We start from the raw sequence: 23,851 nt of genomic DNA on the forward strand, positions 1-23,851 counted from the left end.
AACAATCTGGTTTCCTTTGAGTTTTCAAGACACTATATATTTTATATATTAAGACACTTAAATGTGTACAGCTTTCTAAAAGGCTAAAATCAACTTATAAACAAAATTTCATATTTCATATTTAACAACACAGATCATTCAGTCTTACATTTAATTCTGCCAGGTTACTAGAAATAAGAGGAAACAAGCGATTTGTCTCATTGATGTCAGCAAGTGCATCATTCACCAGATCCTGGGCATCTTGCAGTTTGCTGTTGTGCTTTGATAAGAGCTGGCTTGCATCTTTTTTCAGCTCAGCAAGCTCCTGCTGGGGTTTAAGATAGTCTTTCTGAACCTGGAGCAACAAATTTTCTGCAGCTCTGGCAAAGAGAGGAAGTGAAAAATAAACACATGGTAAAGGAGAGACAAGCATGGGGATCATACAAAATAAATGTGAATGCACTTTCTTACAGAAGTCCACAATTTTTCATACGATAGCATGCATACACACACCAGCCTATTTACCAATCTGAGCACACAGAATGATGACAATATAGGGGAGAAGGAAAGGAATGCTATTAACAAGCTTTGCATGTGTTCATTTGAAAAGTGTAAATATAAAATTAAAAAAAAAAAAATTCATCACTAAAATGCACCACTGAAATGCAATCTTTATACTTATCCCTTAAAATCAGTAAGATATAAAATCCCCCTCTCTCCACTCAAATCAGTCAGTTGTAAATCACATTCCTTGGTCTATCTGGGAATATTTGCAAATCCATTTGAAAGTTTTCTAATACAGAAGAAAATCATCTCAAAATGACACTGAAAGTCTATTCCTCTGTCTCTCTTTGCACACATACACTGCACACAGCAACTCCTATAAATGACACTTTCACATAAATATTTGCCCCTTTAACCTGACTTCAAGCCATACTGATAGAATCATGGAGCCCTTAAAGCTAGAAGGAACCTCTGAAGGCCACCTAGTCCAACTCCCCTGCAATGAACAGGGACACCACAGCTACATCAGGTTGCCCAGGGCCTGATCCAGCCTCGCCTTGAAAGTCTCCAGGGACAGGGCATCCTGTCCTACATTTGTGGACAACATTTTCCAGGGCCTCACCAGTGTCTCTGTAATTATATCTAACCTAAATCTACCTTCTTTGAGCTTGAAACTATTTCCCCTGTTCTGTCACCACAGACCCTGCTAAAGAGTCTGTCCTTTCCTGCAGCTCCCCTTTAGATACTGAAAGGCCACTGTATGATATCATCTCAACCTTCTCTTCTCCAGGCTGAACAACCTCAGCTCTCTCAGCCCGTCCTCATAGGAGAGATGTTCCATTCCAAGTTTTCGCATCCCTTCTCTGGTCATGCTCCAACAGGTCTATGTCTTCCAAGGTCTCGCAACTGGTCTATGATCTTCATCCAAAGCAGTATATATATATTACAATGTTACATTCCATTTTTCCCACTGAATAGCAGATGTGCGTTTGCATGCATTTCTTAAAACAAACAGTTTCAAGTCCTTAAGCTCAAAAGTCACTGAAGACTTGAAATAGTTACAAGAACAAAAGTATTTTACAAGGCAGTAATGGCCCCTATTTCATTATGCAATAAAAGGATTGTATTTGAAATGGTTTACACAGCAAAATGTGAGGAGATTTCCTGGAGATTTCACTTAGAGTGTTGCTCAACAATATGTCACCACAAGATCTCTACACTATCAGCCATGCGGTAACTTCTGCATCCTGAAAAATGCACTGTCAAGCTGTTTATTTAAATCAGTTTTGAATTTACAGCTGCACTGCATGATAAATTCTGCAGAGCAACTATCTAATAAATCTTATTAACTCTCTCCTTCAATCTGCTTACAGAACTTTCAGGAATTTTGGCAGTCTGTAATTGAAAAACTTAATTTACAAATGCCTTGCGTAACAGCTCAGGCTAATGCTAAAAGTCAAAACCTTTTCTTAGTATGCAAGAGAACACTGGGATGTTTTTATAAGTGCAAAAATGTTATCTGAAGTTCCTAATATAAGAATAAACAGTACACTTCTAGTCCATTTTCATGTCCACTTAGCTTCTGTGCAGTTTAATACCTGGTACAAGGAAAAGGACAGGAGTCTAGCAAACAAAATCAGATATTCCACCAGAATAAACATTCTGTTCTACTCCTAATTTAAAGGATTTAATAAAGAAAAGTTAAACTATCAGAAATACTCTTGGGCTAATTTTTTATCTCCTGAAGCCAGTACTTATAACAGACACTTCTGTGCATCCTATCCCAGAGAATTTGCTTTAGCAGGGGATTGGATGGTCTCCAGAGGTCCCTCTTAACCCTATGATTCCGTGATTCTTACAGCTGTCAGTGGGAGCTAGCCTAGGGCAATACTTCATATTTTTGAAGGTGGAAAGAAAATGTTGCTGACTGTTGGAATAGTTGTTGTTTTAGATTGGCAAATCTGGCAAAATGACATAAATAATGAATTCAAAAGCTATTTCAAAATAACCTTTAAATGCAGGCAAATTGAGACAATGAAAATGAATTCTAAGCAGTGACTCAGGCATTGAATAAAACGCCCTGGTTTCATATTCAAATCTAGTTGATACATTGACAATATTTTACCACATCCTTCAGTAGATCTTAGGCTTGCAACTCTCTGAGACTGTTTTACTATGTTTCCAATCCACAAGAAGATGTGTATTTGGGCCAAATCTGAATGAAATCAGTGAGTCTTTCCACTTACTGTAATGCATCATTGTATCACATCCAAACAAACAGGGATTTGACTTTACTGGTTTCATGTGCGATGCCTAAATATCTTCAAATAACGTAACTCCAAATGCAGAGTTTTAATAGCCCCATCTGAACTAGTTACCATACCACAATCTATTACTACAGAGCAAGGATTCTCCAGATCTCTCTCCAAAAAGCAATACTGCATAGTACAGACATAGGTGAATCAAAGTTCCCAATAGAATAGGCTTACTTTAGAACACTGGTAGCATTATAGTGCCTTTGAACAAAATCTTTCTTGCGCAGCTCATTCAGTAGGGTTGAAATATCATCCTGTAGGCTCTGAGATGTAACATTTGACAGTGGGAGGTCCAGGCCCAGTGTTTCATTTAGCGACATTGCAACTTCAGCAAGTACTAAATAGAAGAGTGAAAGATTTAGTCATACCACTGATAAAGGAATACGTGAACCTCCTGTAGAAATTGCAGCACTTCTGTGTTCTGTGTAAACAGTTCTTTAAAAGCTACAAAGGAAACACCCTTGTAAATTCTGCAAAGTGGAAATATCTTAAAAGCAGGATACCTTTGATGGCTGTATGTACTGTGTCAATAAATCCACTCAGTTCTTTACTTTTACTCCTGGTTTCCTGAGTCATTGCGTTAAGTTGCCAAGCTTTTCTCAAAATTCTAGATGACTAGAATAAAATCAGAGATACGCTTTACAATTTTGTTAAAACATTGATTAATTAATGATAATTGCTCATCTTTTGACATTTTTTTCCGATAGTGAAAATACTTTGTGAGAAGAGACTACTTTTTTAACAAGGCAGATCTAGCTGCTTCAGAAATATGATGCTTTCATGCTGCAACATTGTTATTTTGAAAGTTCCTGAGTTCTTATTTAAATTAAATGTGGCAGGATTATAAATGAGGCTTCTCCCAGTTTCAACTTTCTTGAGTTTCTTACTCAAAGTGAAGAACTCATTTATCAATTATTTTCACAATTAATAAAACCATAATTACCAAAGCTATTACTTTTGTATAGTAAACACCACATACTTGTAAATATCAATTCCTGTAACTCAAGATAATTCCTCTTGGCAATAACAAGGCTTCTTGGGCAAGCACCTAGTTCAATTAGTTGCACATGTTCAACAAACAATAGGTACACATGAACAGCAAATGAAATGTAATGGCTGAATGTCTACTGAAAACTCCATTTACAAATTTTCTGTTGTTAAAGCTGAATTAAGAAGATAAATGTTGGATTTTTCAACAGTTACAATTCTGCTGAAAATATTTTAAATATACTGATGTAAATATAAGACTTTTTGATGAGTATTCAACAGTGACTATTTTAAATAAGCTCCACTTGTTAGAACCAGTGAGAAGAAAAGCTCTTCAGTTTTAGGGCCTTAAATGGTCATATTAGAAAAAGCTTCAGAACTTCAACAGAAACCATGTAAATCTCCCATACAGTATCATAAAATGTTGTAGCTTGCTGAATAATTCTACAAACTTATTAACGACTCTCCCCAGAAATACTACAGAATAGACAGAACTCTTTCACTGAAGTCCATAGATTTAAAGTAACTTCTAAGCAATACTCCAGCATGTATGTTCAACACTATGAAGCCTCAAAAGATTTCTCCGCAAATGCTAGGAATTAAGAAGGCAGCACCTACCTCTTCAGGCAACTGATCAACATCTCTTGACAAACTCAGAAGACCTTCTTCTGCCGTAGCTAACGAGTATGTTGGATCCTCTCTAGGAGCTATAAAGCCCTGTAAGAAACAACACACTAGTGCAAAGAATCCATTGTGTGTCCAGAATTTTTCTGGGGAAGAAATAACTATGCAAACTCTTTAGACCATTTAAATTTTCGAAATTATGTTTTTTTAAGGATAACAGAATAGTTACATACATATAGCTGATGAAAAATAAGTGATCGTTTCTAGAGACAGAAGGAAATAAATCTCCAAATCTAAAAGGGTAATAAAAGGGAATCAAAGTTCAGCTTTCCCGATTCTCAATTTTTCCACAGTCTGAGCTTTCCAAACAATCTACTTTCACAAATTCAAAGGTCCATCAAATTAAATGTTTCCAACCACTTCCACATCTACAATTTCAGCAGCTGGTCACATCAAAATAGCTGTATCTAGTGAATATATTACGGATGGCCCTGGAGCTATGTTTCAGTGTCAAATCCAGTGTGTGGCACTCAGGAGTTCATGATCATGACACTCAGATAACACAATCAACCCTGCCATGAGGAACCTTTACACTGTATTTGGCTTCAAGGCCAGCTCAAAACTTCTGTGTATGGCAATAAATAGGCCATTGTATCTAACTGATACATTCAAGGCCTGCAATAGAATACCACTTCTCTACAAATGCAAAACAACATAAGGGATTCTTAACAGGAGGGCAAGTCTGGGTAAAAGTCGGTTTACAGTGGAAGAGACTGTCCTTCAGCAAAGAACTATAATTCAGGTAAATAAACACAGGGATTTTACAGATTTTATTTTTGTACAAGAAAAGAGGGAAGAAAGTCTTTCATTATCACAAAACATAGGAATGCCTACTTACAAACTTACAAAGAAAAGCTATGAGACTTCCAACTTAGCCTCAAGATTAAGTTGTTCAAAGAACACTGTGCCTTCACATAAAAAGAGCGGACATCATAGTCACAAGAGCTTTGTACCATTGTTAGATCCCTTAAATATCACATGTCCAAGTGAGTGACAGCTGGTTTAGATTAGATTTTGACATAAAAAGATATGTATTAAAGGAGAAACTTACACTGCCTTCATTTGTACAAAGGATTTGGCTTTATAATTAAATAGGTATTATGTATTGAATAATGCCTATGCTCCCTGAAGACAATGCTCCTACACAAACACAAAACAATTACAAAAAGCAAGTCATTTGTATCCTTAAAGCATTACAATCATTTGGTATGTTTATGCCTTCATGGCATAAAGGAAGGGAAGTAAAACTGAAGCTTCATAACAAAAATATTAGTCACTAAATCTAAAGGATAAGACTACCTCTGCTGAAGCATAAACATGTAATATAATCCAGTTTTCCTTCATATATTGTAATTATTAAATTTGTGAGCAATTGGATTGGAATTCAGTCTGCCTCACATTTTAATAGGTGAAATTTTAATTCAAACTCTCCATTTGCAGAATCCAGCAGCACATGAAGGCTCATGTTATTCTGATTGTGGTGAGATATGGTGGAATACAAAGACAGTAGTTTAAATTCTGTCCTAGAGTTTGTCTTTCCTCAATTACAACTGGGCAGACTTATCAACAAATATGCTTATTTTAGTAATCATTAAGTAATGAATATTTTTACCTATCTCTGGCTTTGCACAGAGATGACTAGAACTTAACCTGCAACAATAATTAACTTTATGGGGTTCAATGAAATTAGTATTTGTTTAAGGCAGCACAGGAGCTGGAAGGATAGCTTCCTACAAACAGTCTGAAAAGTATGCAAAACAAGTATTCTAATAGCTTTTGTCTCCTAAGATGGAGAACAGAGGATGGCACTCGGTCAGAAAACTGTAAGGAGAGCAAAGAGGTGCATCCAATGAACCCTGTGTAATGGATAAGCAGTTTGTCATACTCTTCCCCAGGACTCTGACAGTTCTTCAAAGGAATCAGAAAAGGACCTGGCCTGATGCTTCAGTATAATGGCTGAAAATTATGCTCTTTAAATTCAGTAAGTCTAGGTCAATCCTAAGGATCCACACAATCCAGATGAAACATGCACGTGTAGTACATTCAATAATAATTCTACTGACTAAAAAATATATTCAGACATTTGTTTAAATGTCAGTATGACAAAACAAAAGAAACATTGGCAATTAAAGGGCTTAAGACTAATTTCTATAATGTTCTTAATCTGGTGTCATTTACAGATATGCACATGAATTTCAGGAGGACCTCATTTAAACTACTGTGAGTGGCTGCAAGCTTCCCTTTAGGGGAAATATTTCTAATAACTAAATATTTCTATTACTTGCATGTTTGTATTACCTTTAAATGTTTTGTTGCATTCTCCAGCTCTGATAGTATCCCAGAGGGCACGAGGACAATACCAGTAACGTTCAGTGAAAGTATGTCTTTACTGAGACTGTCCAAGTTGTTTAGCAAAACTCCTGTGCAGTTGTCATCACAAGCTAGACAAACCATTTCAAAAAGGAAAAGTAACATAAGCATTTTTTAAGAAAGTAACCAAATACTGCTATGCGTTGTTGTTGTTTTGGTTTGGGATTTTTGCTTGTTTTTTTTGTTTTTTTGTTTTTGTTTTTTTTTTTACATATTTACACAGCACGTGCCCTTACTTTTCATGTTAATACCGATAGAACACAATTTTGAAAATGCAGGCTTGTATTCTTGCCTTTCCATGCCCACCCCAGAAGTGGACCAATTCTAAACATGCTATCCTTAGGTTAGAACACATTCAAGCTGTATTGATCTTGTTGTCTACTGAGCTTCTCGTTATACACATATTTCACCTAGTTAGTTGTATTCTGTAAAGCCAGGGCAATGCCACTAACAGCTACCAGACAGGTTATGAAGATACCACAATGGAAATAGATTCCTTGTGGATACATTTATTCCCCATTTTCCTATATAAAGCAAAATATGAGTCTATATTCCTAGTTCATTGTAAAAGCAGTTACTGTACTGAGTAGGTCTTTCTGCTATCAACTCTCTCACAAGGAACTGCATGACTAATGATTGATAGAGCATGCCTGTACACATGACTCCTTAAGTATAATTAGAACAATATCACAGGCAAAAAATAATTGACATAGGAATTCCATCTTTTCAAATAAATAAAAGTATGCTACAAACAGCAAATAAGTATTAAAGCTATCTTTTCTTAAATATGCTTGTAGTGAGCTTTGGCCAATTTAAGGATTAACTGCTGGTCTAATATTACATTTTGTACTGCAGTTTCCTCTTTGTTCATAGAAACACAGAATAGTTGAGCTTAGATAGGATCCCACTGGATATTGATTAGTTCAAGCCTTTTATAGAGAGAATAGCCTAATCAATAGAAAAACACTCATGGAATAAACCAAAGCCCAGAAGTAAATGATTTCAAAGTCACCTACAAACACACTCTTCTTCCAGAAGAAGATGTCTTGGTTCACACTCCTCACAGAGCTGTCCTGTCACTCCCTGCTTACAGAGGCACTTGCCAGTCGCACGATCACAATTAAGATGAACAGAGCCGCTTGGATTGCATCGACACAGGTGGCAGCTGCCTCCAGGAAGCTGAGGGTCACCATAGTAGCCAAGGGAGCACCTAGAATGGGAGGAATGAGACAATAAACATCAGGGGATATCCATCATAAAACCAGATATCATGTTTATCTTTGTGAATCACTGATGGTGAGTTTTGATTAACAATTTCTTTACAGTAGCTAACAAGTCACAAAGTTCTTCCAGTTCTTCCACATGTACTTATAATAACCTATTCCAAGAAAAGGTATGGTTATTTTATTCAAAACTGTCCTTTGGGGCAGTTTTGGAATGTCCTTTGGAATTTGGGGGAAAAAATTGAGACATTGTGTACAACTCACTTTTCGCAGTACTGTCCTTCATAACCTGGGAGACAAGCATCACAGTGGTAATCCCGGACGCCTTTCAGAACACAAGTGGGACTAAAACTGGAGGACGGAAAAACAAATACCTGCTAGCACAGAAATGGAAAACCATGCAATGACAGAGAATCTCATTCAGCCACAGATTGAGCATCCTCTAGCAAAGGGCTAGAATGTGTATTTTGTTTCTCATGAAGATTGCTTTCCTCCAGTGCAACTCCTTTATTGTATATCATGCTAAAGCATCTTACAACTTTCAACTTGAAAGATACGACTCTTTAAACAAATTGAAAGAGATATATTTTGGGTCATCTACTACTTGTGACTTCTCACTTCCCCGTCTCCAGAGCAGTTGAGGAATTAAGCTTTTTGCGTGCCAGAATGGAAGCTGTCAGCCACCTCCTACTCCAGCACGATAGTTTTGGCGTCCATCATTCACTTTCAAACACATCCTCTGTGTCTGAGCCATTTCCTAGCTCTGTTTTGTCCTGTGCATGTAAGTACACTGGGAATCTAGAAGGTTGCAGGTTTTCTCTATTAATACAGCCCTCTGCAAAACATACTCCAAAGAAATCAGCATATGTTTATAACCATTGTTTTTTATCCATTTTACAGATGAGGAAAGTAATGCGAGGGAAATGCATAATACAATATTTATCTAAATGATAACTGAACATTAAGAATAGTCTCACTCATGCTCTGACTCAATTATCCAAAAGCAACAGCACTTTTCGAACTTCTAGACAAAAAGTAGCCTGCAAAACATTTTGATTTTAAAAATAACTGTCTGTCTACAAACACACAAAAATTTCAAACAAAGGAATACTTGTTTTTATCCTACTATTAATCCCATTAGAAGCTCCTGAACTGGCTGGGAATGGCCTGAAATACTGAAGCACTGTCTTTAGAAGGAAAAAGAGACCTGCATTTGAAATTGAAATACATCAGTGCAACTTACTACATTATTTATAAAATCTGAGGCAAAAAAAAATTGCATTAACTTTTTCTTTTAGATCCTCACAAAGTTATCACAAGATGGAAACTCTGAATTTAAGCTGTATTTGCTAAAATAAGTAGCTTTCAGAAAATAAAGTTTAAGGACATACAAAATAACCATATTCTATTGTCATAAAGTGTGGGGCATAGAAGGTAGGACACACAACACAAGGTATCTGAAAGGCTAAAAACTACATTGGATTTAATAAGTTTTGGTTACCTAACAGGGTTGGCTCTGGGACAAGCACAAAGAGAGCAGTCATTGACAGATCCAATTACTTTTCCATAGTAGCCTGGAGCACAAGCACTGCAGTAATCACCAACTGTGTTATCTCTGCAGTTCTGGTACACAAAAAGGAATTCAGACAGTTTAAAACAATAACAAACAAGAAGAATTTTATCTTCTCCCCAGTCCATAAATGCATCAAGTCTGTAACAATCGCATCTAAATGTCACCACCCATCACTCAGCATTCTCTGGATAGAGGGATGTTTTATGCAAAAATAAGCAAAATGCCAGCATATTTTCCATTCCATCGGGCAGGCTGACTTAATATCTGTTCTGAATTTCCACTAAGATTTGTATATTTCTACTTCCACAAATCCAATTTAGATCAGAAAATCACAGTACAAAATTTAAAAAAAGTCCTAAAAATATCTTATGGAAAAATTAAAGAGGATGGCAAAAAGACAAATTTCAGTGTTTCAGTACATACATTTGACAGCTATAAAAATATAACCAATAAAAATAAGGATATATAAACCAATAAACAATATATATATTATAATATATATATAAACCAATAAACAATCACAGTTAAGATTCAGAGACACTGTATTTAATTTGCAAAGAGTACTCATCGATAGCCAGTGCTATTAATATTAAAACATTTAATCAGCATTACAAACACAATTAAGCTAATTCTCTCCATGAATTTTTTTTCTTCTTTTCTATCATTCTTATTTTTGTGAGAGTAGAGATCTTAGAGGTTAACAGACTATAGTAAGTAGTAACAATACAGCTTTCTATTGCATGGGAACAGAAGTCAGAGGCGAAAATCATTTCTTTTGCCTACACAACTCAGATGGAAATCTTTAAGTAGTAAACTTAATATGTGGGTGAGTTCCTACCCCTGCAATGAGAGAACGAGAGAATGAAGGACTGTTATTCTTCAGTATGAAAGACCTGCGTGGACTGGCCTCATAGTAATGAGAACCATCGCTCTTATTCATGAGATTCAAACTTTAGGTGAAAAAATGGCTTACAAAGAGCCTGAAAGAGTGAGGAAACTCATTAAATTCAAAAATGAGCTCTTCAGAAGCCGACTTCAAAATACTCAACTCACCACTGGACAAACAAAGCAACTAAAAAACTATTAGGAAAGAATACCTGGTCATTGAATCATACCAGATAAGAGACTTATGTCTTTTTTGGATAGCTGAAAATTTGCTTTAGACAGAGTTGTGAGCTCACTAGACAAGAAGAGGCTATGTGCTAGTCCTGTGTGACCCCCCCTTCATCATTTTTAGGACAAAATGATGGAAATGAAAAAGTTAACCCAGATGAAGCATAACCTTAGAGTACTTTACTCTCAGTATGCCAAAAAGAGCCTCTCTAAGAAGCTCAGAGCATATTTGCTTCAAGAGAGACAAAGAATTTAACTTCGACCTAGTCTGTAGTGTGGAATGTCTTAGTACTTCCTTTACTTCTCCTATTTTGTGTGATTAAGCAGACCTTGACCAGACCAAGGAATAGATCAAAAAGTAATACAGTAAAGTAGATAAACTAAATTTATATGCACAAGTTATTTTTTAAAATATAATTAAATCTAAAATTATTAACAATTTTGAAGCTAGTGACCAAAAACTTGATAATTATACTGAATAGACTCTATGGGAAATAGTACATAGATTTAGAAATGTAGATAGGGAAAATTAAACTTTTCCAAACAGTATAGCCACATACCATTCCCAGAAACTCCTTTCATAGATTACCATCATTGCATGACCAGGTGAAACCAAAGCCAAAAAAGCATAAATTGTACATACCAAACACTTTCCGGTTTCAGGATCGCAGGTTTCACTGTGATTATTACACTGACATGGCACACAAGGTGCTATAATAGTATGAGCCTCTCTTACACTGAATTCCTTAGGTTTCTCCCTGTAGTATCCTGGAGCACAGCTCTATTCATAAACAGAATAAAATTAAAAAAAAAAAAAAAAATAGAAAGATTATGGCGGTCAAAAGTTATGAACAATTTTGAAAGTCATTTGTGTAACTTCATTATTATCTGGTACAGAAAGGATTCAAGGATTTAGTACCTGGCATGAGAATCCAGCATAGCCAGCAGGACATCTACATTGCTCTATAAGATGAGCTCTAGATCTGCCTAGATGCATCTCTTCAAACTTCATTGCAATTTCCATTGAGATATTTGCAATTCTGTAAGTATAGAAGACAGCATGAAGATCTAGAGAGGGCCTAGCACCAAAACTAAGATACAAATATTTTTATGTTTCAAAGTAAGAGCTACCATATATACTCTCCCATGATCCTCTTTTCCACATGGAAGATATCAATGCACATGGCAGGGAGGTTGGAATTAGGTGATCCTTAAAGTCCTTTCCAACCAAAACCATTCTATAACTCAGTGAGTATGAAACATCTCAACAAAACCTTAAGATTTTCTTTAATGAACGTATGAGATTTAGACGTACAACAAAAATATCAGAAGTTCTTCAAGGTAATATACATTGATTCTCATTGGTCTGTAAAAACTAACAAATCCATCACGGAAAAGTGTGCACTTTGGCCTCAGAAACTCTAAAGAGAAATACAACAGCTCTGCTCCGTGGATGTTGTTAAAGATCTATCAATAACATATTTTACAGCCTGTGAATCTAATAATCCCATATCTGGTGGTGGAACCACTCTATTGACATAAAGATGCAAGAATATAGGGTTTTTGTTGGATACATCTCTGTTTGTCTTGCTGTTTCTAAACCAGTTGATGCAGTGATCATATAACATCTCCTTCCTTTCATTAGTAACCCAGTTTTGTTCAAGATGGTAGTAAAATGTTGTTGTTCTAAGGTAGGAATATTTCAGGTCTAGGCCTATAGTATGCAAAACTACAGGAAAGCACCAGATTTGTACAGACACAAGAACTCAAGAGGATCTGTGTTTCTATTCTTCTATGGAAAATGAAAAACAAAAAATTCCTTACCCATAAAAATAACTTGTTAAAGAAATAACATAGAAAACATCTAACTATATTGCCCATCAAGAAGAGCACAGTATCAACCTGTAAAGCCTTGTGCTTCTTTATGGGCTTTTCTATCAAAATAAGCAGCAGATATTTTTAAAGGCAATACATGTTTTCTTACCAAAGAGGAATTTAAGTCAGAAATGGGAAATTAGAGATTTCTCTAATTTGAGTAAAATATTTACTGTATAGTTCAGCTGGAACTATTTCCAAGCTAAATTACATGAAATACAATAAAATAAGTAAACGCTTACTGCTTTACCTGCTTTGCTGTAATCCTTGGCCATAGGCTGCCTTGATAAGGATGTATTCAATATTGCTTAGCACAGACATGAAGTCAGAACGTGAGACAGGCTGCTCAGACACAGAATTAAAATACTTCCAAGAATCCTAGGGGAAAACAGCACACATCAAAATCATCAATGTTTAAAGCTCATTTAAAGTTAATGGTCACTTTCTTCCCATATATTCTTTTGGAAATACAGTCAGTGACTGAGTCTATAGTCTTCGCCCCAGAAAATCCAGCACCGGGCACTAGATTAGAACAAAACGTGCTTTCATACCATTTCTCCTCCATGCCCCTTTTCCTACCATGCCCCTAAATTCCATGCCTAAGCTTCTATAGGACAGCAACTGTGCCACTTCCTTTTTTTTTTTTTTTTTTTTTGGCTAGATGTATAGAACATAGACAGTCAAAGGATCAGGATTACTCAACACTCTTCTTGTGAGCAGTTTGAACACAAACATTTTCTAATTATGTCCCGTGTCCTATCACAACTAGCTCTCATCTCAGTCCCAGGCAGCAGAGCCTTAGGGAACAAATAAGGTCACTGTTTTGAAATTGGAGTTTCTCTTTGAAAACCTTCCTACAGCAACACCTTCAGCACTTCCAAAAGAGAAAATGTTAAACTTTATCTGCTTCTACAACACAATTTTTCCAAATATTTTTACATGCAATGTATTCCAGTTTATTTGAGATAAGGCATGCATTTCTCAATGTATTTTCTTAAATATATGGGGCTTCTCTGCAAGAGCTCACATGAGATATGCATCTACATTTCAACACCAGTGTTTTAGCTTACCTCCTTCATTTCCACTTCTTTCTCACTTCTTATTCCATTTTCTGGAGAAGGGCTGTCTACATAGATGACCAATTTGCTGGTACGACCACCTTTTATTAGAATCTGTGGCTCAAAATTTGAGGTTCCAAAGCCATCCAAAGCATAAAAAGCAACACTATATCTCAGTTTGCCTCCATATGCCATGAGCTGTTTGGATATAAAATTGTTACTTCTATTTATCCCAAGGTTATAGCTACTAGTTTTAATGTCATCAGAAGATTTGGAAAGTGACAGTTCTTTGATGAATTAGCAATAAAACATGAAAATTGACTTCAACTCAGCAGTTTTTACACCAAGGTTAAACATTTATTTCTAAAAAGCAAGCAGTTTCTTCTTTTAGGACCTTTCAAGGGATATACATTCAATTTTCATTTAATTCCTATGCAGTAGAGATTCCATTATCTATATACTGAATCTAGTGTCAAAGTTGAAAGCCCTTTCGAGTTTCTAAACTAAAATTGAATATATCACGCCTTTCTCCCACATATAATTTCTGGAAAGTGATACAATAAATAAATATGGGTGTTACCCATTTACAGAATCAAGAAAAATCTCATTAGAAGAGGGTAACGTAAACATTCATAGCAAGCACAAACTATATAAGTTCATTTATACAATTATATTAATTTATATGATTTTTTACCTTCTTGAATTAAATAACACGTACAAATGTTGTGTATAAAGTGACCATTATACAAAGGAGTGACATTAATAGACTAAAAAAACTATCCAGACATCATTCTAATTATTTAATGGTCTCACCTGGTCTCCTTGAAACTGCTCTGGTAACCTCCAGTAAAATGTTTCTGTATTTAAGTACTTTTTGACAATGGCAGCATCCAGTAAAACATCAGGAAATTGTGAAAATACTCCTTCCACTGTTCCAGTCAGGTTACTTTGAGCTACTACATGCAGAACAGACTGGTCTGGAGTTAAGGTTATCTACAACACAAAGAGCAATGGATTAATTTAACAAAAATATTTTATTGTGATGTAATATACATATATATACACAATAGTCTTAGTTTCCTTTAGATAGCCAAAAATTCAATTTAAAGTTACAAAAGCTCAAGCCAAAAAAATTGGGGAATATTTTTTAACAAATTTTTTTCAAAATGTGTGGAGTCAAATACAAGTTTTTCAGAAATAAGATTTTACTTTTTTTGTTGGTTTACTGTAAGTCACTGTCCCTGTCAGCAACTTTATTGCAGTTCACCTGATTCATGAAATGCATGCAGCCTTTTGGTCCTTTTGGTACATCACAGCGGTATCATAAGCATAACACCAAACTGCATGCACACATTTATGTCACTCTACTTACGGGAATTCTCACATGATCTTCTACTTCCAAACAAGATGTGGACATCCCAAAACAGAAACATGGAATACAACCTAGCGCGTTGTTAGCAGACAGAGCAAAAGTTCCAGGTTTACACTCACTGCACTGTAGCCCAAACACATTTTCCTGGAGGAAAGAGAAAAAAAGCACAGCAGTACACTCATGTTACTTCACTAGCAATATATTTAATTTCAATTACACAGCAATGCTTTTTTAAAACACGGAACAGTAAACAAATTTCATGTATTCAAATTCCTAAATAAAATTAGCAACTATGTTTCTCCATTAAAGGCAGAAAACCCTCTTTCCTCTACCTTCACCTAAAAAACCCTTAAAGACAAAGAAGATGCTCAATATGAATAGAAATCAAAGGACTTTGGTTCTCCACTGTTAAGTGTAGCCTGAAGAAAAGCTAGAAAAAATAGCGTTGATCCCATTATTAATCAGAACATTGGAGAAAGGCCTATGAGAGTATATATTTGTTGCATTGAAATGAATTTTCTATTACTACAATTCTTAATAACAGTCCCACCTTAAAAAAAAAAAAAAAAAAAAAAAAATTGTACTATTAAATTTCTGTCCTTAATGTTTCCTGTTTTTAATAAAGGAATGCCCATTCAAGCTTCAGTACTAGCAAGATATCTGAAAAGTATTGTTTGTATTGCTTATATTGTTTATAATATAGTAAATACAAATTTCAACTTGTAAAATTATCAGATTAAGAAAAATGTTGAGATTATCTATTTTGTATTTACTGGTTTCTTCCTATCATTATAAATTGGATTTTCAGAAGATAAAATTGTATTATTTGAATTAATATACTGTTCCCAAACTTAATAAAATCATGTGTGTATGAGCAGAAAAAAATTCTCTATACTTTTTTTTTTTCCCATAATTAGAATACAATAGCTTTTCCATTGGAGTTTTCTAACATTTAATTAGCTTTCAAAAATATTTTCACATGTAGAATGAAAAGAGCTGTAGATACACTATCTCTACAGAGGACAAAATAATTATCAGTCAAAACAGCATGTAAGGAATTTGTACCTTTTTAATTAAGAAAGAAACAACCTTTTTGTAAGTAGCTGTCTTAATCCCATAGATTGTTTCAGAAAACTCAAGATGGTTATGCAACCTATAATGTCAAGTGTAATTCTGGCAGCAGAGACTTCCTAGACTCACTGAAAGAATAGAATTTCCATGGCTTAAGGTAGTAACGTTTTCTCTACATTGCTCGCTGCATTAGAATATATTTTCTTCAGTGGTCCTTTTTGTTCTTTTTCAATCATCAATGTGTACTGCAAAAATAAATTTTAATAGCAACCCCAAAAGAATGCATGAGTTATGACTAATTATTATTTGCACTATTTGCAAAGCAAAATGAAGATGGCATAAATAAAACACTCAAAAAAAAATATATCATTAAAAATGGTAGCAGATGGCATTTACAACATACAGAGAAATGTATTGAAATTGAAGTCACTAGCACCATTCTCATATATTTAATAAGGTTTACAAAAATTTTGTCCCAGAACTCATGGCCAGTATACTGTCCTATTCAAAAAGGCATCCTCGCCCTTTGTGAGGCAGACAGAAATTAACAGCAAAAGGGAAATCAAGACAAACACATCCTTGATCCTTTTTCATTTCTACCCTACAGTACTAATACATGAAAAATAGGATTCTGAATGTACTGTAAAAAGGACGCAGTTATAGGTATTCACTTAGCACAGAATGAGCATACAGATTTTACATTTAGCAAATGCAACCAAATTGAATTTAGGACTACAATGAGAAAGACTGGTGTCATTAAATATGCAAACTCCCATAAAAGATTTGATAGAATATGATTGATGCCTTTCAAATGCACAGCAGTCATTTTGTAAAATCAGCAAGAATTCAGCATTAGTCAGTTAGAAATGATTTCTTATGATTAAGCATGGGTCTGATCTTGACTACTTAGCACACTTCTTATCTTCAGCAATACTGTGAGTTTTGTCTAAGAGAGAAATGCAGTACTGTGCCACAATAATTGTGTGACCACAATCTGGAAATAAAATTATCTGGCTGCTTAAAAACAAATAGAAAGTAGTAAGAGAGGCAAACGGTCTAGCATTATTTCAGGAACTTGAGAAGAAAAATAACAATGGCATGTTGGTAGCATTAATGCTATCTCTTTTGCCTGCAGCAGTGTTTGCCCAAACTGGGAAACTACTCATCTGGCAGTTTTTAATCCAGATGACTCATAACTAGACTGACTTACCAATGGCACAGAAAATCCATTTGGTGTGATTTTAGGAGTTCTTAGAAATACCTCAAAGGAGGGATGCAGCCTAATATCCCTCTATCTCTATAGCTGCTATGATTGTTGTGAAATAAATTATCAGAAACTCCAACTCAGTGTCCCAAAAAAGTCTGAATACTTCAATACCTTGCAGGTACAGATACCAGTTTCTTCTTCACAAGCACAAAGTCCTTCAGTGACATCACACATCTCTGCTTTGGTTCCACTTAAGTCACAGTCACAAGCAACACAGTCTGGGTAGTCCCTGTAGCCTAATGCACATCTGGAACAGTTTTGTCCTCCAAATTCAGCTTTACAATGGCACTGACCCGTCAAAACATCACACTGAAGACTATTTGAACCAGAACCACTACAGTTGCAGGCCTTACAGGGAAAAAAAATCAGAAATAACTCTTTTAAATCAATTTTGTTAGTTTTGTTACAATAAAAGCTGTACACTAAATTTAAAATACGGTAAATTTAAAAAATTTAAAACTCAATGTTTGTTAACAATTACTGTACAATATAAAGTGAAGAACATCATTCATGGGATTGCTTCATTTGTATTTAAAAAAAAGAATTGTATGTCATTTCTATTAAACAGTCGGATGTAAAACAACCAGCTTTGTTGATTCCCAGAACCAGTTTAGAACCAAATGAGTTAAAGGAACAAGCCCCAGAAGATACAAATAAAAAATATCTTAATTAAAACAGTATTTATGGAGTGTAATAAATAAATTATAAAATTGTTATGTAAATAGTGGATTATACATATATACACATGGAAAGAAAGAGAGACAGAGAAAGAATAGATTTATACACTAGAATATATTTATAGAATGGAAAGAAAAATGTTAATACTGACATTCTTATAAGACATCCAGGAACATTAATAGGGTCTACATCTCACTCTAGCTTCACTTGTTTTCTGATCAGGAACTGAGAATCTCACTGAATCCGAAAGTAAGTTAAGCATGCAATGCAGTTCAGCGTACAACCCCTACAAGCGCAGTTATGTATTCTCTGGCATTCTTCACACATTTGTTGCTCACCCTTTGTATTAAGCAGACTTCTCACTCTCTCAGTACTGTGTACTACACCGCATAGTCTAATACACTTTATGACCAAACAAGTTTACAACTTTGACTCCTAAACACCACTAAAAGTCTGCAGTTCTGAAAGTTAAACCCTGTTTTATCACAACAGAATTAATTGACACATATTTCCATCTCAATATCACAATGATAAATAAGAACTCTAAGGTACACTTAATTGAGCAAAGCACTTGACTTGATAAAGGTTGTAAGCAAAACAGAACTAATTTTCTGCTCAATCAATGTACCCAGGGATGGATTCCAAGTACTGAGAAAACACTCAACTTAATTCAACTTGATCATTGGCAAATGGAATCAGCCTAGGAAAGGAAAACTTAATGGGTTGACAGTCTACCATCACCATATCCTCGCCTGAGTGAAATGGCACAGGAACCAGCACACTGTATTTATAGAACATTCACAGAAAGAATGACAGCAACTTGAAAATGCAGAGATTTAAAGAAAGTTGCAACAAATCATAGAGATTGCAAACTCCTAAGAAAAGTCTATACTAAAAGGCTATTTTATCATTCTTACTCTAAATAATTAAAAACAAAATAATAAAAGATCTTGGCTGATGCTTGTACTTGTCAGGTATTTATCACATATAATGACTGATCTTGTCAAGTTGATTAAACTTGTGGTTTCTCCATTGAAATTGCCCATTATGCTCACGTAATTCTGAGGCTTTTTAAAGTCCTAGCATTTATAAAATAAAGTTTGGTTCAATGCCATATCTGATAGGAGTTTACTGGGAAAACATAATTGTGTGAATGGTTGATACCCATCGGATCTGAAGTTGTATTTTAGTGCTTAAAAATAAATGCTAACCTGCATTCAGGAAACAGACTACCTACCTTACGCCATTTACATATTTTTTTTAAGTGTATAATGACTTAGAAGATATCTATATTTCATTTTTCTTAAAGCCATAATATGAATCATTGGTCAACACAGAAGCTATGTTTCTTGCTAGTCTTGATAGTCAAAATACTCTGGACCATTATTTTCGAAGACAGCATTCTTAGAAAGTTCTTCAATACACACCAGCACTAACACTTTGAAACATAAAATAGCAATTGAGATCCTCAAAACAAGAGTCCAGTTCTAGCACAGGTTTTAGTAAATGGCAAACTGCTTTGAACTGTCTTGGCCTTTCAAGCAGCCTACCATACCTTGCAGCCAAGTTTAGGAGAGAGTCCCCAGTGATTTTCTTCACACAGTTCACATTTGGGTCCCCGAGTATGAGGGGGACAAATGCATTTACCAGAATCTGCATTACAGTTGTTCTGAGTATGAGCACAGTCACAGGCTGCAAAAGAAATGAGACCAAATGATTAATTTTCTCTGCTTTTTCTAAATGGAATAAATTCCATGACTGTTGATAATCTTACTTTTCTTAATGATACTGTAAGGCACTCCTTGTACTGCTTGTCCCTAACTGAGAACTAAATTACAGACAGAGTGTCAATCTTATTTTTTTAATTGAAAATCCATTATTCCTGTTTGATGTAGCCTGTTTGGTAATTTTAAAAGGAAGGCTACATTTCCACAGGGGAATCAACAAAGCCAAACAGAACTATCATGGAGAAAAGTAAATCTATAGGGGAAAATGCTATTATAAAAGGTGCAAAACTAATCAGGGATTTGATAATTAAAAAACTGTTCTTGCTAGAAAGTGGAAATTCAGAAACACTTCAATTGCTTTAATAAAATTTACAAATGGCCTATTTTATCAAGGAGGAAATCATATTTTGAAGAATTGAACAGACAAAAATATGGCAGAAGTTTGCAATAGTAGTAGTTTTTAACTTTTGTTCCCAAGCTTAATCAAAGTGTCAGGAAACCATTCCCCAGACTTCTTGGAATATTTGTCAAACCAACAGAACACTGCTGGAGTAAAAAATACAGTACACTGCTGAACAAAATTTCACACAACCCCTGGAAGAATCACGGATTAGAGCTTACGTGTACAGCCACCATTCTGCAACGAGTGAAAGCCATGAGCACAGCGATCACACTTTTCTCCAGTCACTCCTGGTAAGCAGTGGCACTGCCCCTGATGATTGCAGTCTTCAGAGATGGAGCCAAATTGACTGCAGTTGCAGGGAACACAGCCAAGTCCAGTAAGCAAGCCATAATAGCCATTCTGTTGGACAAGAAGAAGATATGTTAGAGTACACCAACTCTCTCAGTTACTTTCCCGGTCATCTGACCAGCACGAATATTGATCAGCTCTGTAAGACTGCTATGGGAGGACTACCTGGCCTCATCTCTTTGCTATTCCCAGCTGCATGCAAGTATGTACTTTAGATGAAGAAATGAATACTGAAATGGTCTCGTGATCCTCTAATCTCATTAGTGAGACTTGTTTTAAACTCTGACATTATTTTTAATTAAAGACTTTCATGAGGGCAAGGGTAGGCTGTGCTGACTAAGCAAAGATTTCTGTGAATTAAAGAGCAGAACAGAGCATGTCAGTGACCTATGGTGCATATAAATTAAAAAGTGTTCAACTCAGCTGGCACAGGGGCAGTAACTGGGCACAGAACTGCTCTGGTCTCTGAGTTAGTTCCATACTCAGCAAAGACTATAAACTTTGTTTTGTCTCACCAGTGAATACCTATTTGTTCTTGTAACAAGCCTGTCTTTTAGCTGAATCTCTTTCTTGGTGCTGAGCCACGATATATTTATTATCACTAATTACATTTTTCAGATATTCCCAGAGTTAATTTGCAGAAGCACAGCATTAAGATACCTTCAGGTCTGTTAGTGGCGTTCTGTTTGGTTTTTTGCAGTCAGCAAACATGACTGCGCACTGTCAGGCAGCACAACACCAGCCTGAACAGCCTGATTCAGAAGGGGACTGAGTTACAGCTTCACAACTGCAAAGAGCACAGGCAGAGCAATTTGCAACTACAAAAAAGTCTAGACAAAGCTTTGATCTCCTCTCCACCAACAAGTTCACACTCCTCTGAATTTATTTGCTGTTTTTTTCTGTATCTGCTCTAGTCGAGTTCATCCTTCTTGAACAGGGACGATCAGAATATTACACAGCAACCTAGATAGGATCTCACTGGTATATTAGGACTGTCTGTATCTGATAGAAATAACACACTGACATGCTCTACATCGTATTTGCCTTTTCTGAAGCTGCATCACATAGGGGGCAGAGGTGCCCTATAATCCAGTAATACACTAGGGACTTTCACCTCCTCCATCCATCTCAGATCACACAAGTTTTCTTCTTAGATTCTAAGTTACACCACATTTTGTACTACTGAAATTATCAACTGTTTGGGTGTCGATCAACAATTTTAAGGCCAAAGCCTTAAATTAAAGTATTGAACAAACTGATCAAAAACATCTGATTTCCTACATAGCAAGCATGAGTTCAAATTCCCAGAAAATTTTGAAGAATGTTAAGTGAACTTATATCGATCTTTCAAGCAACCAAAAAATTCCTTTTGTGTCTCTTCACACTGATGCTGGTATATGCAGATAAACAGGCAGACCAAGATATGAAAAAAAAAAAACCACAGGTATTGGAAACAGGTAAACATCTGCTTACCAAGCACTTGTCACATTTTTGTCCAATCACGTCTGACTTGCAGTCACAGATGCCTGTCTTGTGATGACAGATGCTGGAAAGGGAGCCATTCACATGGCACTCACAGGCTTATGTTTAGAAAAAAAAATAATAATAATAATTCATGTTTCTATATATGCTTTTGTTATTATGCAGTATTCCAAATTTGTTACATAATTGTGTTTCACTTGTTCATCTATATCCTACAGATGCTAATATACTACAGCAAAATTTGTACTGTGTATCTAGGCTAAGCAAATAAAAAACCTGCAACAAACTCTGTGAGGAGATGCATTTGGGAAGTTTGTTTTTCCTGCCCTCATATGTAAAATTCAGAAGCAGAAAACGTCTACAGCAAGTCACTGGAGAGGGAGCGTTAAGCAAGCCAGAAAGTTTCAGAAATATGAAATGTCAGACCCTGGCACGATGTATTCCATCCTCAGACTAAACAAAACCCAAAACTCATAGCTTTCAATCTGTACTTGTCAACTCACAACTTGAAGGTTAACTCTTTTGGAAAATACATGCATCTTCCTATACATTCCGCTACATGCAGACCACATTTTTCTGTTCTTTACATTCTCAGAGTAATAATAACAGCTTACCACGGCAACTTTTCTCAGTCACTGCATCCCCATAGTACCCATCAGCACACTTTTCACAGTGAAGACCTGCTGTGTTCCCCACACATTTTAAGCATTGGCCTGTGACAGTATCACAGTAACCATCTTCTTGAGTGTTTACATTGCCATTGCATTCACAAGGAGCACACGACTGACCAGGCACCAGTGGATTTCCATAGTAACCATTTGCACACCTGCACAAGAGATTAAAAACTTTGTAACAGAATAGCCCAGGTTGGAAGGGACCTCAAAAGATCACCAAGTCCAAACTTTAAAAACAGTTGTCTAGTTTAAATTACCTAACACCCCAATCAGCTTGAATCTTGAATGCAGCAGAAATGCAGTCACATCACTCTCCTGACTCAAGAGAGTATTTCCTGTTAAATTTGCTCTAAAGAGTCAGTGTATTACAAGCAAGGACAAAATGAGGAAAAATTCATTAGGAATGTTTTGTACGTGTGATGTAAACAATTCAAACTAGATGGGATGATGACAATCACACAGATACCCACAGATTCCTTACCCAAAGTTAACATACATACCTTTCACACCGAGAGCCAGTATAGCCTGGAAGACATTTATCACAGACAATTCCCTCTCCTTCACTCAGCTGGCAAGTAGGACTGAAACTATCAATGGTATTTGTAGAAATTAATATTAAGACACAGAAACACAAGATAGCTGCAATTCAATATATCAAGACTCTTCAAGTCTGTGTACATATCTATAAAACCACATAATCGCACATGTATCAAGATTAACACCAACGTTTTAAACATCACAATTTGTCAAAACAGAATTATCATTTTCAAAAATTCTTGAGATTTTTATTTCAAAGGACGACTTTAGAACTGTCTAAGAGCCTGGCCCTTCTTCTAGCAAATTTGACAAGTATGCATACCAAGCTCCACTGTTTCAGGCATAACAGCTCCGTCCTTATGTTGTTTTCTGAACGCGAAAGATAACAGTGAATTTGTTCCAAGTTCAAGGACGAGTCTAAGTATTTCTTTTTGTACTTCGATACAAATTACATGAGCTCACTCAGCCTGTCTTAGACTACATTTGACAACCTGGCAAAACAATGTCTCTATGACACAGGCTTAAATGAAGAGAGAAAGATAGTTCCCTCTCTTTCTCCTTTAGATTTCACAACATTTTCCTTTAACTCACTTTCCGATTTTGCTAAAGAT

General features: G+C 35.7%; 1 protein-coding gene across 1 annotated transcript in view; it reads right to left on the minus strand.

Moving 5' to 3' along the window:
- Positions 1-23,851, minus strand: part of LAMA1 (laminin subunit alpha 1) — a gene marked incomplete at both ends in the record, with an annotated part of 96,888 nt that overhangs the window by 27,286 nt on the left and 45,751 nt on the right. The window contains 20 exons of the mRNA XM_079533878.1: positions 149-359; positions 2,973-3,135; positions 3,302-3,413; positions 4,404-4,502; positions 6,768-6,910; positions 7,856-8,049; positions 8,327-8,413; positions 9,564-9,685; positions 11,392-11,529; positions 11,668-11,788; positions 12,874-13,001; positions 13,694-13,879; positions 14,495-14,674; positions 15,054-15,197; positions 17,503-17,739; positions 19,625-19,761; positions 20,418-20,598; positions 22,021-22,127; positions 22,644-22,855; positions 23,204-23,290. Coding sequence (XP_079390004.1) covers positions 149-359; positions 2,973-3,135; positions 3,302-3,413; positions 4,404-4,502; positions 6,768-6,910; positions 7,856-8,049; positions 8,327-8,413; positions 9,564-9,685; positions 11,392-11,529; positions 11,668-11,788; positions 12,874-13,001; positions 13,694-13,879; positions 14,495-14,674; positions 15,054-15,197; positions 17,503-17,739; positions 19,625-19,761; positions 20,418-20,598; positions 22,021-22,127; positions 22,644-22,855; positions 23,204-23,290 — 2,989 coding nt within the window. The remainder of the gene's footprint in view (positions 1-148; positions 360-2,972; positions 3,136-3,301; positions 3,414-4,403; positions 4,503-6,767; positions 6,911-7,855; positions 8,050-8,326; positions 8,414-9,563; positions 9,686-11,391; positions 11,530-11,667; positions 11,789-12,873; positions 13,002-13,693; positions 13,880-14,494; positions 14,675-15,053; positions 15,198-17,502; positions 17,740-19,624; positions 19,762-20,417; positions 20,599-22,020; positions 22,128-22,643; positions 22,856-23,203; positions 23,291-23,851) is intronic.

Source organism: Tetrao urogallus (genome assembly GCF_951394365.1).
Source record: "Tetrao urogallus genome assembly, chromosome: 3".
In the NCBI taxonomy this organism is placed as follows: domain Eukaryota; kingdom Metazoa; phylum Chordata; class Aves; order Galliformes; family Phasianidae; genus Tetrao; species Tetrao urogallus.